Raw genomic sequence first — 12,161 nt, 5'->3', positions numbered from 1 at the left:
CCTTTATTAGTCCGTTAGGTTACTGACATGGCAGAGGCAAGTTATGGGTCTCCAAAGAACATCTGTGATGGGTATCCTACTGAAGTTTTATGGGACAGAGATGCAAGCAACGTTGAAGACCAGCCAACTGGAACCAAAACCAGTTTGGAAAGTCAGCCAGAAACACATACTGATGATAAACCCTACATGTGTGGAGAGTGTGGCTACAGGACAATAGACTGGAGTAACCTAGCCAAACATATGAAAACCCACACTGGTGAAAAACCATACATGTGTGGGAAATGCGGGTACAGGACTACTCAAAAGTCTCACTTATCAAAACATATGAGGACCCATACTGGTGAAAAACCCTACAAGTGTGACCAGTGTGACTATTCTGCTGCTCAGAAAGGTGATTTAGACCAACATCTAGCAGCCAAACATTCTGGTGAGAAACCCTACATGTGTGGGGAGTGCGGGTTCAGGACAGCTCACAAGTATGTCCTATCCAGACATATGAGAACTCATACTGGTGAAAAACCCTACAAATGTGACCAGTGTGACTACGCCGCCGCACAGAAATACAATTTGGACAGCCATTTAGCAAACCACAGCGGTAAGAAACCCTACATGTGTGGCGAGTGTGGGTACAAAACAACTAACAATTCTCACTTATCCGAACACATGAGAATCCACACAGGAGAAAAACCCTTCCAGTGTGACCAATGTGATTATTCTGCAACATGTAAATCCTCTCTATACAAACATCTAGCCAAACACTCTGGAGAAAAACCCTACTTGTGTGTGGAGTGCGGGTTCAGGACAGCTCACAAGCATGTCCTATCCAGGCATATGAGAACTCACACTGGTGAAAAACCCTACATATGTGACGAGTGTGGATACAGAACAGCTCGCAAGTCCCACCTATCCAGACATATGATAACTCATTCTGGTGAGAAACCCTTCAAGTGTGACCAGTGCGATTATTCTTCAGCCCAGAAATCTGACTTGGACAGCCATCTAGCAAAACACTCTGGAGAAAAACCCTACATGTGTGAGGAGTGTGGTTACAGGACAGCTCACAAGTCTCACTTTTCCAGACATATGAGAACCCATACTGGTGAGAAACCCTTCAAGTGTGACCAGTGTGATTATTCTGCTGCACTAAAATCCACCTTGGACAGCCATCTAGCAAAGCACACTGGTGAGAAACCCTACATGTGTGGGGAGTGCGGGTACAGGACAGCCGACAAGCGTAGCCTATCCAGACATATGAGAACCCACACAGGTGAGAAACCCTTCAAGTGTGACCTGTGTGATTATTCTGCAGCACGTAAATCCACCTTGGACAGCCATCTAGCCAAACACACTGGTGAGAAACCCTACATGTGCGGAGAGTGCGGGTACTGGACAGCTGACAAGCGTTGCCTATCCAGCCATATGAGAACCCACATTGCTGAATAACAATCCTACATGTGTGAGCAGTAGAATTAATCAGTTGCTCGAAAATCAGATTTTGTCGGGCATCTAGCTAAACACAGTGATGAGAAATGCGTTCGAATTGCAGGTACAGGACGACAGAAGTTATCCGGCCATGCATACATGTTTATTGAACTCAAGAAACTTGATGTAAGAACACTGCAATGTCTGAGAATAAGCCAGCTCACAATTGCGAGTCCGCATCTGCAGCCGTAATGCATTTTGGTTTGGATCAAAGTTTAAAGTCCCTTGTGCTTTTTTGTAAGAAGTCTGCATTTTTTAGGGGTTGCGTAGCCGGCAAGTATTTGTGAGACGTGTTTGCAACAATCCCGCTTGGAGTGGCCGTAACATTACCCAGAACCCCCTGCGGTGCTGGAACTGTGAGAAGACTTATTCACACAGAAGAGAATCTGTACAAATATGATAAAACTGTGCAGTATCTGTACATCTACAGTACTTTAGTCTCTATCGAGTACTTTATGTCATGGTATTCGTAAAGAAAACGTACAGCAGAGTGGGACATGCTTTGTTTGAATGGCTGTCAATGTAAGTGTAAAGAAGGTTTTGACACTCGATACCAAACTTATTTCCGTTAAATCTAATGTAGGCTATCCTAAAAGCTGACTTTGTGCTGACATTTTACTAAACGTTGTTCTTTATTGTAAGAAGCGTGCATGAAGTTCAAGGCTAAATCACTAACCTATACCTATATATTAGTACACGTATAATTATGCTATAATGGAATGTTTAACATAATCTTCTGTAATATGAAGCGACTTTCATGTTTTATATGTAAGAAAATTGATTTAGAATATTTTAAGAAGCATGATTACTGATAACAAGCATAATTACTTATATAATTTCAAAAAGCTGTGCATTAAGTTTAAGGCTGTGATGTTTATTTTTCTTGCTTACTTATTTACTAGCATATACACTATATGTTGGAAAAATTATGACTGATATGCCTGAAATGTATCATAGTGAACTAAGCTTGTGTTATATGAAGCGTCTGTCATGGTCGATATGTAAAAACACAGCTGATTCAAAATATGCTAATAAGTTTAATGAAATATGCTACTAACGTTGATAATGATATGCTAGTAAGTTTAATAGAAGATTCTACTAATGTTAATGAAAATATGCTAGTAAGTTTAATAAAAGAACAGGTTTCAATTCATGTTTATCGAGTGTGATAGATGCGACTGTGCAAGTGAAAACGTTCCAACTCTCTCTAGCAGATCTGAAAGAAATATCACAGGGTTACCTGACTTACAGAAGGGTTAAAAGTAAACGGTTTCGTTCCCTAAATAATGAATGTTAGATTATACATTAATCAACAGCATGACATAATAAACAATTACAAAACATATCCCACCTATAATGAAAATATGGAAGACGAGTCTTATCCAAATACGCAGACATTAAAAGTAGGAGCCCTGGGTTTTGGCGGTTCAAGGTTATAATGTCGTTTTTTTTTTTCTTTTCCATTCGTCTTCCACTGTCACGGTAAAAGAAGCCGAACTCAATAGGTTGGAACTTAGTGTCAGTAGCTAAGACTAGAGTAGTTATATGTTACATTGTTCATCATTTCCTGTCCGTCCACTCTGTGTTACATGTACGTGTACTTGCAATTAGCCTACGAGCAAGAATTCGCAAAGAACTTTCAATTTAAAAGTGGGCAAAGACAACGAAGGCAATCTTAAACCCGGCAATGATTAGGGAAATAGAATGCAACTGTCGATACAGAGGGAGAGAACACTCGCCGAAGTATAATTATATGTCAAAGGTTTATTTTGTTACACAAGATACCACCCACCTCCATTGGTGATTTCTCCCATCTAAATTACAGTACCCTATAAAAGTTCAGATTTAACAAAGAAAGAAAGAAAGAAGATGAAGGAGACAAAAAAGAAAGGAAGAAAGAAAGAAAGAAAGAAAGAAAGAAAAGAAAAATAAACATACCCAAACATTCTAGAAAGGTGAGCAAATGGGTGCAACCATCCTAAAATGTAGGTGGAACTTCCCACACACTAATTGGGTAACGAGGTACAAAATATAACCTTTCACCCCGCCCTCAGTTCACCTTTCACCCGCTGCTTCGTTAGAGACGCTTGCCGGATTGTGTGAAGGGAAAAATCAACAATAAAAGCAGGTAAGACCTTGAAATATGCTACACATCTATATTATCGTAAAGCAGAGGGGCTATAGGTCGTTTCTATGGTGTACGGGTCAGATTAGGACGTAACGTAAAACTTTTCGATTCGTAAAAATTGGGGAGGAGGGCGAAACCACAAGCCACGTTGTTCGGGACAAAGGGGCCGTTTGTGTTAGAAAAGCTCTAATAAGGGTGCTACAGTATCACCAAAATATGACTGACAACGGAAACCCTTTTTAGAATAAAAAAAAAGTTTCCATGTCATGCATGCAGCTTTGGCAAAACTGTTGATAAAGAAGATTCATAAACATTGGGGGGGGGGGGGGGCAGCAGAGAGTTCAACTGGGTCAGGTTTTGACGTCATACGATTCCGGTCGAGGTTGAACACTTGTTGGAGCAACTTTTGTTTTGTATCAGCAGAATAAAAATGCAATAAGATTGATGTGTTTGACCATTTAAATTTTTCATCCGTTTAAATACTATTATAGGTTAGACATGGCAGAGGCAGGTGATGGGTCTCCTACTGCTGTAGACCAGAGCTTCTGTGATGGGTCTCCTACTGGAGTTTTAGGGGACAAACATCAGAGCAATGTAGAAGACCATCCTACGAAAAGCATAGCCAGTTTGGACGAAAAGCCATCAGAACATTCGGTTGAGAAACCCTTTATGTGTGATGAGTGTGGGTACAGGACAGCTCACAAGCATCACCTATCAAAACATATGAGAACCCATACTGGTGAGAAACTCTACAAGTGTGACCAGTGTGACTATTCTGCTGCACAAAAATATTATTTGGATCGACATCTAGTCAAACACACTGGTGAGAAACCCTACATGTGTGGGGAGTGTGGGTACAGGACAGCTCACAAGCATCACCTATCAAAACATATGAGAACCCATACGGGTGAAAAACCCTACAAATGTGACCAGTGTGACTATTCTGCTGCAGAGAAATCCACATTAAACAACCATCTAGCCAAACATGCTGGTGACAAACCCTTCATGTGTGGCGAGTGCGGGTACAGGTCAGCTGACAGGGGTAGCCTATACAGACATATGAGAACCCATACTGGTGAAAAACCCTACAAGTGTGACCAGTGTGATTATTCTGCTGCACAGAAATGCAATTTGGACAGTCATCTAGCGAAACACTCTGGAGAAAAACCCTTAATGTGCGACGAGTGCGGGTACAGGACAGTTAACAAGAGTCACATGTCCAGACACATGAGAACCCATACTGGTGAAAAACCGTACAAGTGTGACCAGTGTGACTACTCTGCCGCAGAGAAATCCACATTAGACAACCATGTAGCCAAGCATACTGGAGAGAAACCCTACATATGTGGGGAATGTAATTACAGAACAACTAAAAAGTCTCACTTATCCCAACATATGAGAACCCACACAGGAGAAAAGCCCTACAAGTGTGACCAGTGTGATTATTCTGCTGCAAAGAAATCCACCTTAAACAGCCATCTAGACAAACACACCGGTGAGAAACCCTACAAGTGTGGCAAGTGCGGGTACAGGACAGCTCAAAAGCTCAAGTTATCCATACATATGAGAACTCATACAGGAGAAAAACCCTACAAATGTGACCAGTGTGATTATTCCGCTGCACAGAAATCCAATTTGGACCGACATCTAGCAAAACACTCTGGAGAAAAAACATTCATGTGTGGGGAGTGCGGGTACAGAGCAACTCAAAAGTCTCACTTATCAAAACATATGAGATGCCATACTGGCGTAAAACCCTACAAGTGTGGCCAGTGCGATTATTCTGCTGCACAGAAATACACATTAAAGAGACATCTAACCAAACACTCTGGAGAGAAACCATTCACGTGTGGCAAGTGCGGGTTCAGAACAGCTCGCAAGCATAACCTATCCATACATATGAAAACTCATACTGGTGGGAAACCCTAGTATGAGCTGTGTGAATATGATTAGCTATTCGAAAATCAGCTGTTGTCCGGCACCTGTCTAAACACGCTGATGAGAAACTCTAAATGTGTACGGGGTGCAGGTACAGGACAACAGAAGTTAACGTTAGCCGACCATACATACATGTACATGTATATGGACCTAAGGGAAATGGGTGTGAGAACACTACATGTGTTCAACGCCAGTGTGTGAGTAAAAAGCAATATCACAGTTCTGGTGGTGTGGCAAAGAATCTAGCCACAGAGTGGAGTATACTTTCTTAGAAACACTTCTAATGCAAAGAAATAAGTAGGTTTTAAAACTCAGTAACAAACTTATTCTGTCAATTATGATATAGGATATCCCTTCCGCCTGATTTCATATTGACATCCTATAAAATGTTATTTTATATTCTAACATTGCAAGAAGGCAGTACAATTAATGCTTAATCCAGGCAGCATTGTTGATATCGGTGCCATATAAGTATATAAGATACATGTACATCTGTTCAACATTCATTTATAGAAATTGTGCTTCACTGTAACGAGTGTGCCTAATTGTAAAGGTTGTTTATTTTCTAACGTACTATTACCTACACTATATGTATTCGAACACTAATGATTATGCTATACTTTGCGTGTTTGAAATTATATAGATTTACAATGTAAACTTTTGTTATATGAAACGTCTGCCATTGCTGAAATGTAAGATCACAGTTGATTCAAAATATGTCCATTTCTGACATGTGAAAATAAAATGTTTGATAAAAGAACAAAATTTGAACAGGTTCCATTCCAAAATGCTGCGTAACATGTAACATTTTATTCTCACTCATTTACTAACCTATAGCTATACACGATATGTTGGAGCACTAATGATTATGCTATACCAGATGTTGAACATCATGAAGTATCGTGAAGTGAGTTTGTTTTATGAAGCGTCTGTCATTGCTAATATGTAGCCTCCGTTGCAGACTCTGAAGTGGCTTTTTGGGGGGCTAAATAATACACTTTTTGCAGCCACCCCGTAACTATCAGCCATCCTGTAACCATCAGCCGCCTAGAGTCTGCGTTATTACGGCATGTCAAAGCGAAATTAAAATCACGTTAGGGCGATTAACGCAGAGGTGCGAATTTCCTGCCTATGGTAGACCGCACAATAAGAACAGTATACACGCACCTCCCCTAGTCAGTGTGCTGTCACGCTTGTGGCAAAATAGTTTGCTATTTCTACTGTTCCTAAAGACAAACTTCGATTATTAGAAGCAGTGTTTCTGCCAGACCGCGACTGAGATCTTGAGAGGCCGTCCACTTGGGGAGGGCCGTACCGCGAAAATTGATTGACCGTACCGCGAAAATTGTTTGACCGTACCGCGAAAATTAATTGACTAGGAAAAGTACTAGTAACTGAATGTTGTGATCAGAAAAAACTTTGTTAATTTTTCAAAATCAATTTGTTACGAAGGTCGCTATAATACTGCTTGAATCGTCACAAAATGCGATCTATTTTGACAAGAAACGCCCGAAGTGTACAGGGAAATTTCCGCCCGTGTGGTCAAGTCACATCTTGCTGTCAACCAATCAGAGCACAGTCTTTATTACGCAGCCCAATCAGCGCTCAGAACCTTGCATATCAATGAGTTTAAAAACATGGCGGACGGCCCGGGACGGGTTGCGACTCGAGCGAGCGTCATGACTTATGTGAATTCATAGCGAAAATAACGATTTATCTACGGTAAATACGGAGAATTTTCACGAAAAAATATTCACAGGAATATATATTGTGTCGAATACGGCCAGAAATAAAGGCGAACCGCGGCAAATCACGACGTAGAGGCTGAAATGCACGGGCGAAAATTCTTGTTTTGTTTACGTCTTGTTGGACGGGGCAGGTTGGGACTCGAGCGAGCGTCGTGACGTATGTGAATTCTTAGCGAAAATAACGATTTATCTACGGTACATACGGAGAATTTTCACGGAAAAATATTCGAAGAAATATATATTGTGTCGAATACGGCCAGAAATTACGGCGAACCGCGGCAAATCACGACGTAGAGGCTGAAATGCACGGGCGAAATTCTTGTTTTGTTTACGTTTTTCCTTGTTTTCTTCGATGACTTTCTTCGATTGAGTCTTAAAAAACGGGTTTTTAATGAGAAATAGCAAACTATTTTGCCACAAGAGTGACAGCACACTGACTGGGGGAGGTGCGTGTATACTGTTCTTATTGTGCGGTCTACCATAGGCAGGAAATTCGCACCTCTGCGTTAATCGCCCTAACGTGATTTTAATTTCGCTTTGACATGCCGTAATAACGCAGACTCTAGGCGGCTGATGGTTACAAGATGGCTGATAGTTACGGGGTGGCTGCAAAAAGTGTATTATTTAGCCCCCCAAAAAGCCGCTTCAGAGTCTGCAACGGAGGCTAGCTAATATGTAAGAACTCAGTTTATTCAAAACATGCTGATTTCTGACAAGCGATGATAAAATTTTTTTCTTAAAGAACCGGTTCCATTCCATTTCCCGTGTGGTAGATGTAAGTAATTGAGCTAGGCGCGCAGGGTAAGTGTTTCGACAATAGATTCTCGTCAAACTCCTTTTTCTGCCGTACCCAATGATTCTTTCTGTACCCCGATAGAATTTTGGCCGAACCCGTCTACGATGAACGGTTTCTGAATATAGTGCCCATATTTTTCTCCCTTCTCTGAATGATGCAGTTCTCTGTTCAAAAGCCCCCCCCCCCTGCAATGTCTACCATATACAATGAGCTGGTGCTGCTGATGCACCTCCTTTCTCTGAATAATTCTATAACATATGTAGCATCACAACAGTCGTACAATGACTATATACTTTAACGACAAGTTTGGTAGGAACATGTTTTTATTCTTCTCTTCACCCTCAAAATCATGTCCATTTATGAAACATAACTTCATGCTAACCGTCTTAATTCTAATGCTACGGAGCGTAAACGTGACTTATAGTTTTACTATAACTCTTTTGAATCATTCAACCGGACAGCTAAAGATGCTAATAACATCATCACTATGGATGCATTTCCAACGCAAACTACAGTAACTAATGCATATGATATTGTAAAGTCATAACAACAAACACTATTTCTTGTCGGAAATTTCTGCCCCATGATTCACTGCACCACCGGGTTTGGGCATGAGGGAAGACAAGTTTGCTCCCTCCAAGTAACAAAAGTCTCAAACATAAAATGACGATGATTTCGGTACACAGCATTTTCATCAGAGATCATAACAGCGTCTGTATGTTGACATCAGGATAAATGCAGGACATGAAGAACATTATCAGAAAAGTAAGCAAATTCCAATGATAACAATAATCACATTGGCTGACTTGACCAGTTTGTCTCGTATATTCTATGTCCTTTTGTTGTGTCCATTTGTTTTGGTCATCTGTCTATAGAAATAAATACAGAAACAAGCAGACAACAAAAACTAATATAGTGACAAACTTGGAACAACAGATTGTGTGAACATGTACACATTCGCATGTCTTGTTATCGGCGTGACTTTACCAGTTTGTCTCGTATGCTTTATAAACTGTGGTTGTGGCTTCCATAAAAACCACTACAGAAACTAGACATGTTCACGTTAACATGGCTTTTTATCGGCGTGTTTCTTTATGTGCTTCCTCAAATTGGACTTGTCACCTGTAGAATAACTACAGACGTTACACTTGTAAGGTTTCTCACCAGTGTGGGTAGCCATGTGACGCTTAAAATCGGCCATTCGTGCTGTGGAATAACTACAAACCTCACACTTGTAAAGTTTCTCCCCAGTGTGGGTAGCCATGTGGTTCTTCAAATCGGACTTTTGAATTGCAGAATAACCGCAAACATCACACCTGTAAGGTTTCTCCCCAGTGTGGGTAGCCATGTGCCTCCTCAAACGAGACTTGTCACGTGCAGAATAACTACAAAGTTTACACTTGTGAGGTTTCTCCCCAGTGTGGGTAGCGATATGACGCTTCAAATCGGACATCTTTGCTGTAGAATAAACACAAACTTCGCACTCGTAAGGTTTCTCTCCAGAGTGTGTAGCCAAGTGGTCCTTCAAAGTGGACATTTGTGCTGCAGAATAATCACATACCTTACACTTGTAAGGTTTCTCACCAGTGTGTCTAGCCATGTGTCGCTTTAAGTGAGACATGTGTACTGCAGAAAAATCACAAATGCCACATTGGTAAGGTTTCTCCCCAGTGTGTGTAGCCATGTGACGCTGCAAATTACACTTCATGGCAGTAGAGTAAGAACACCTCTCACAGCGGTATGGTTTCTCACCAGTGTGTGACCTCATATGAACCTTTAACTGGCCTTTGGTGACTGCAGAGTAGTCGCACTGTGGGCATTTGTACGGCCGGTGGTTACTGTGTTTCGCCATGATGTGAAGTTTGAGGTTCACCTTTCGTGCAGCGGAATAGTCGCAGACAGCGCACTGAAATGGTCTCTCACCAACGTGATCTTCCTTTGTTTGTTCCCCCTTACCCGCGGCCTGCGACGTCCTAACGTGACGTTTCAGGGCGGACATCTTGGATGTGGAGAACACGCATTCCCGACATCGATGTGGTCCCTCACGGCTGTGAGTCTCGAGGCGCTGTTTCCTTGTCCCTCCATGGTCTGTTTCTGGACGAACCTGTTTCTCTTCTGTCTGTTCATGCCGATCTTCTGCTGCTTCTTCCATCTATGAAGAGAAGAGAAACGTAGGCTTAAAAACAACAAAACAGACAAAACACAACACAACAAAATGTCAAAACCCATATCAATGCAACCAAACAAATAGTACAGTAGTAGTAGTCCACTGTTTTCTGCTGGTGCAGTAGTTGAAACATAGTGCATGTATGTTGCTTATCGTACCTCGTAGTAAAATAAGAAGCTAAACAAGATCGTAAAGCACTGACGATGAAGAAAGCTACTGTTACGCACAATTTCACACATCACGCTGAGAACTTCAAAGGATACTAAGTAATGTGTTCCTTCCACCTAGAGAGAAGCCTGACTAAGATCGGAGGAACAGGAAAACCCAATACAAACTTCCACTCAGTAAGACCAAAAGGCACAGAGACTCACGTTCATCGTGAGGGCTCTGAGGGACTTGCAAAGCCTGGTTTATGGCCCATGTACGCCTTACTCGTCTGTGTTCGGCTAAAGAAAACTTTTTATTGTCTATAAGTCCCTAAATACACATTGTGTGATGATATTATTTTAACGTACTTATTAAATTGTGAGAATCTAATGAAATTCAGATGTGTCCTCTGACATGCCTGCAATGTTGGTTTCTCAATAAAGATTGATTGAATTTAGTCGCCTTAGTATGAAACGTTGATAAAATGGCTAGGCCTACGACTTACGGAAAATCGTAATAGACTTCGTAACAAACTGCAATGGCTGCTGGGATAGCATCATATTTGCATGGTCGCCATTTTTATTCTGTTGAATTGACGATATGGACTGAATTTACCTCGACATTTGCCGTCAATTTACATGCTGCATACTATAGATTAAGACTTTGGTCGTGAATAAAGAATAAGCTAACGTTGAACAATCTATTCTGAAACTACCCGTTTTAGTAACTTCCAGATACCAGGTAGGTAGATATCTATAATTTTGATAAATTTTACACTAAGGACACACACAGTTTCATGCTTGCGTCTATGATATGTACAAATGCACCTTGAACAGGCCGACAGTCAGAGCATGAATGTGACCGATGCAAAGCTTTTACCACAGTACCAGCTGTGCACATGGAGGGCGCCCGCTTACGTACTGACATCGTCATGGCTGGGAGTAGATTTTACAGTTTTATCGCCCCCCCCCCCCTCATCTCGGCACCAACACCACATTTTATCACAGAATTTAAAACAAACTCCAGTCTAACCTGAGACACAGCTTGACCGCCAGGACGCTCTCGGAACGACGCCTCCTCTGTCAGGTTGGACGACATTTCTCTCCGAACTTATCAACTCTCGCAAACAAACGTCACAGGATAAACAAACGTCACAGGAACGTCACAGGTGACCTCAGAAAAGGTCAGAGGTTACGCTGCTTTGCACCCTGCATGTATGGAAATACATTATTGTCCAGTGTTCAACAGTCCTATCTTGAGTTATCAAAAGGGAACAAAGCAATAAAGGATCCTAAAGAAAAAGACACAAACAAAAGTAAACAAGACTGGCAATGATAAAAAGACATTGCCATGGCGACGGTGGTTGTTGTTTTAATTTTTACTTTACCCTGCTTAGGGCACAATGATAGGTGGTGCTGTTCATGCAGGATTTCTAACAAAAAGGGCTGACGGGTACCTGTTCTACTGGACAAATACACACACAGACAGACACGCACACACACAGACAGCGACAGTTCCACTAGATTCTACCAGACACATCCCACTGCCAGAACGAACATCGATTTCATCACAGCCTGATCATGACAACTGAAAACAGCCCACGGACCGGGTTCCCACCATACAAAATGGCTATTCTACTCTGATAGGACTGCTGTTTACATGAACAACATGTTAGGCCAAATCTACACAAATTCTAACATCATAGTCCACTTACCAACAGACACAGCATACACCATGCAACAGTTTGTACACTTA

At 41.5% G+C, this 12,161-nt stretch overlaps 3 protein-coding genes and 1 pseudogene across 3 annotated transcripts; 3 read left to right on the top strand and 1 right to left on the bottom strand.

Annotated features, from left to right (window-relative positions):
• LOC136424538 (zinc finger protein 347-like) overlaps window positions 1-12,161 on the top strand; it is a 47,697-nt pseudogene that overhangs the window by 20,427 nt on the left and 15,109 nt on the right.
• On the top strand, window positions 28-1,443 carry LOC136427229 (zinc finger protein 665-like). Its single transcript, XM_066416014.1, has one exon. It carries the CDS (start codon window positions 28-30, stop codon window positions 1,441-1,443), a length of 1,416 nt encoding a protein of 471 aa, XP_066272111.1.
• LOC136424373 (zinc finger protein 84-like) lies at window positions 3,525-6,490 on the top strand. The gene is made up of 2 exons (XM_066412943.1): window positions 3,525-3,610; window positions 4,102-6,490. Exon 2 carries the CDS (start codon window positions 4,109-4,111, stop codon window positions 5,537-5,539), a length of 1,431 nt encoding a protein of 476 aa, XP_066269040.1. The 5' UTR covers window positions 3,525-3,610; window positions 4,102-4,108; the 3' UTR covers window positions 5,540-6,490.
• Window positions 8,398-11,580, bottom strand: LOC136424462 (zinc finger protein 782-like). Its single transcript, XM_066413068.1, has 2 exons — window positions 11,439-11,580; window positions 8,398-10,244 (listed from the first exon to the last, which is right to left on the bottom strand). Exons 1-2 carry the CDS (start codon window positions 11,502-11,504, stop codon window positions 9,156-9,158), a joined length of 1,155 nt encoding a protein of 384 aa, XP_066269165.1. The 5' UTR covers window positions 11,505-11,580; the 3' UTR covers window positions 8,398-9,155.

The sequence above is a fragment of the Branchiostoma lanceolatum genome, chromosome 1, assembly GCF_035083965.1.
Source record: "Branchiostoma lanceolatum isolate klBraLanc5 chromosome 1, klBraLanc5.hap2, whole genome shotgun sequence".
Classification (NCBI taxonomy): Eukaryota; Metazoa; Chordata; class Leptocardii; order Amphioxiformes; family Branchiostomatidae; genus Branchiostoma; species Branchiostoma lanceolatum.
The sequence above is the reverse complement of the archived record's forward strand: the minus strand, read 5'-3'. Positions and strand labels throughout refer to the sequence as shown.

Coding starts and splice junctions, on each gene's coding strand:
- LOC136427229 (XM_066416014.1), top strand. CDS start 28: ATGGCAGAGGCAAGTTATGGGTCTCCAAAGAACATCTGTGATGGGTAT.
- LOC136424373 (XM_066412943.1), top strand. CDS start 4,109: ATGGCAGAGGCAGGTGATGGGTCTCCTACTGCTGTAGACCAGAGCTTC.
- LOC136424462 (XM_066413068.1), bottom strand. CDS start 11,504: ATGTCGTCCAACCTGACAGAGGAGGCGTCGTTCCGAGAGCGTCCTGGC. Junction 10,245..11,438: donor GCGGTCAAGCTGTGTCTCAG/GTTAGACTGGAG, acceptor TTCTCTTCATAG/ATGGAAGAAGCAGCAGAAGA.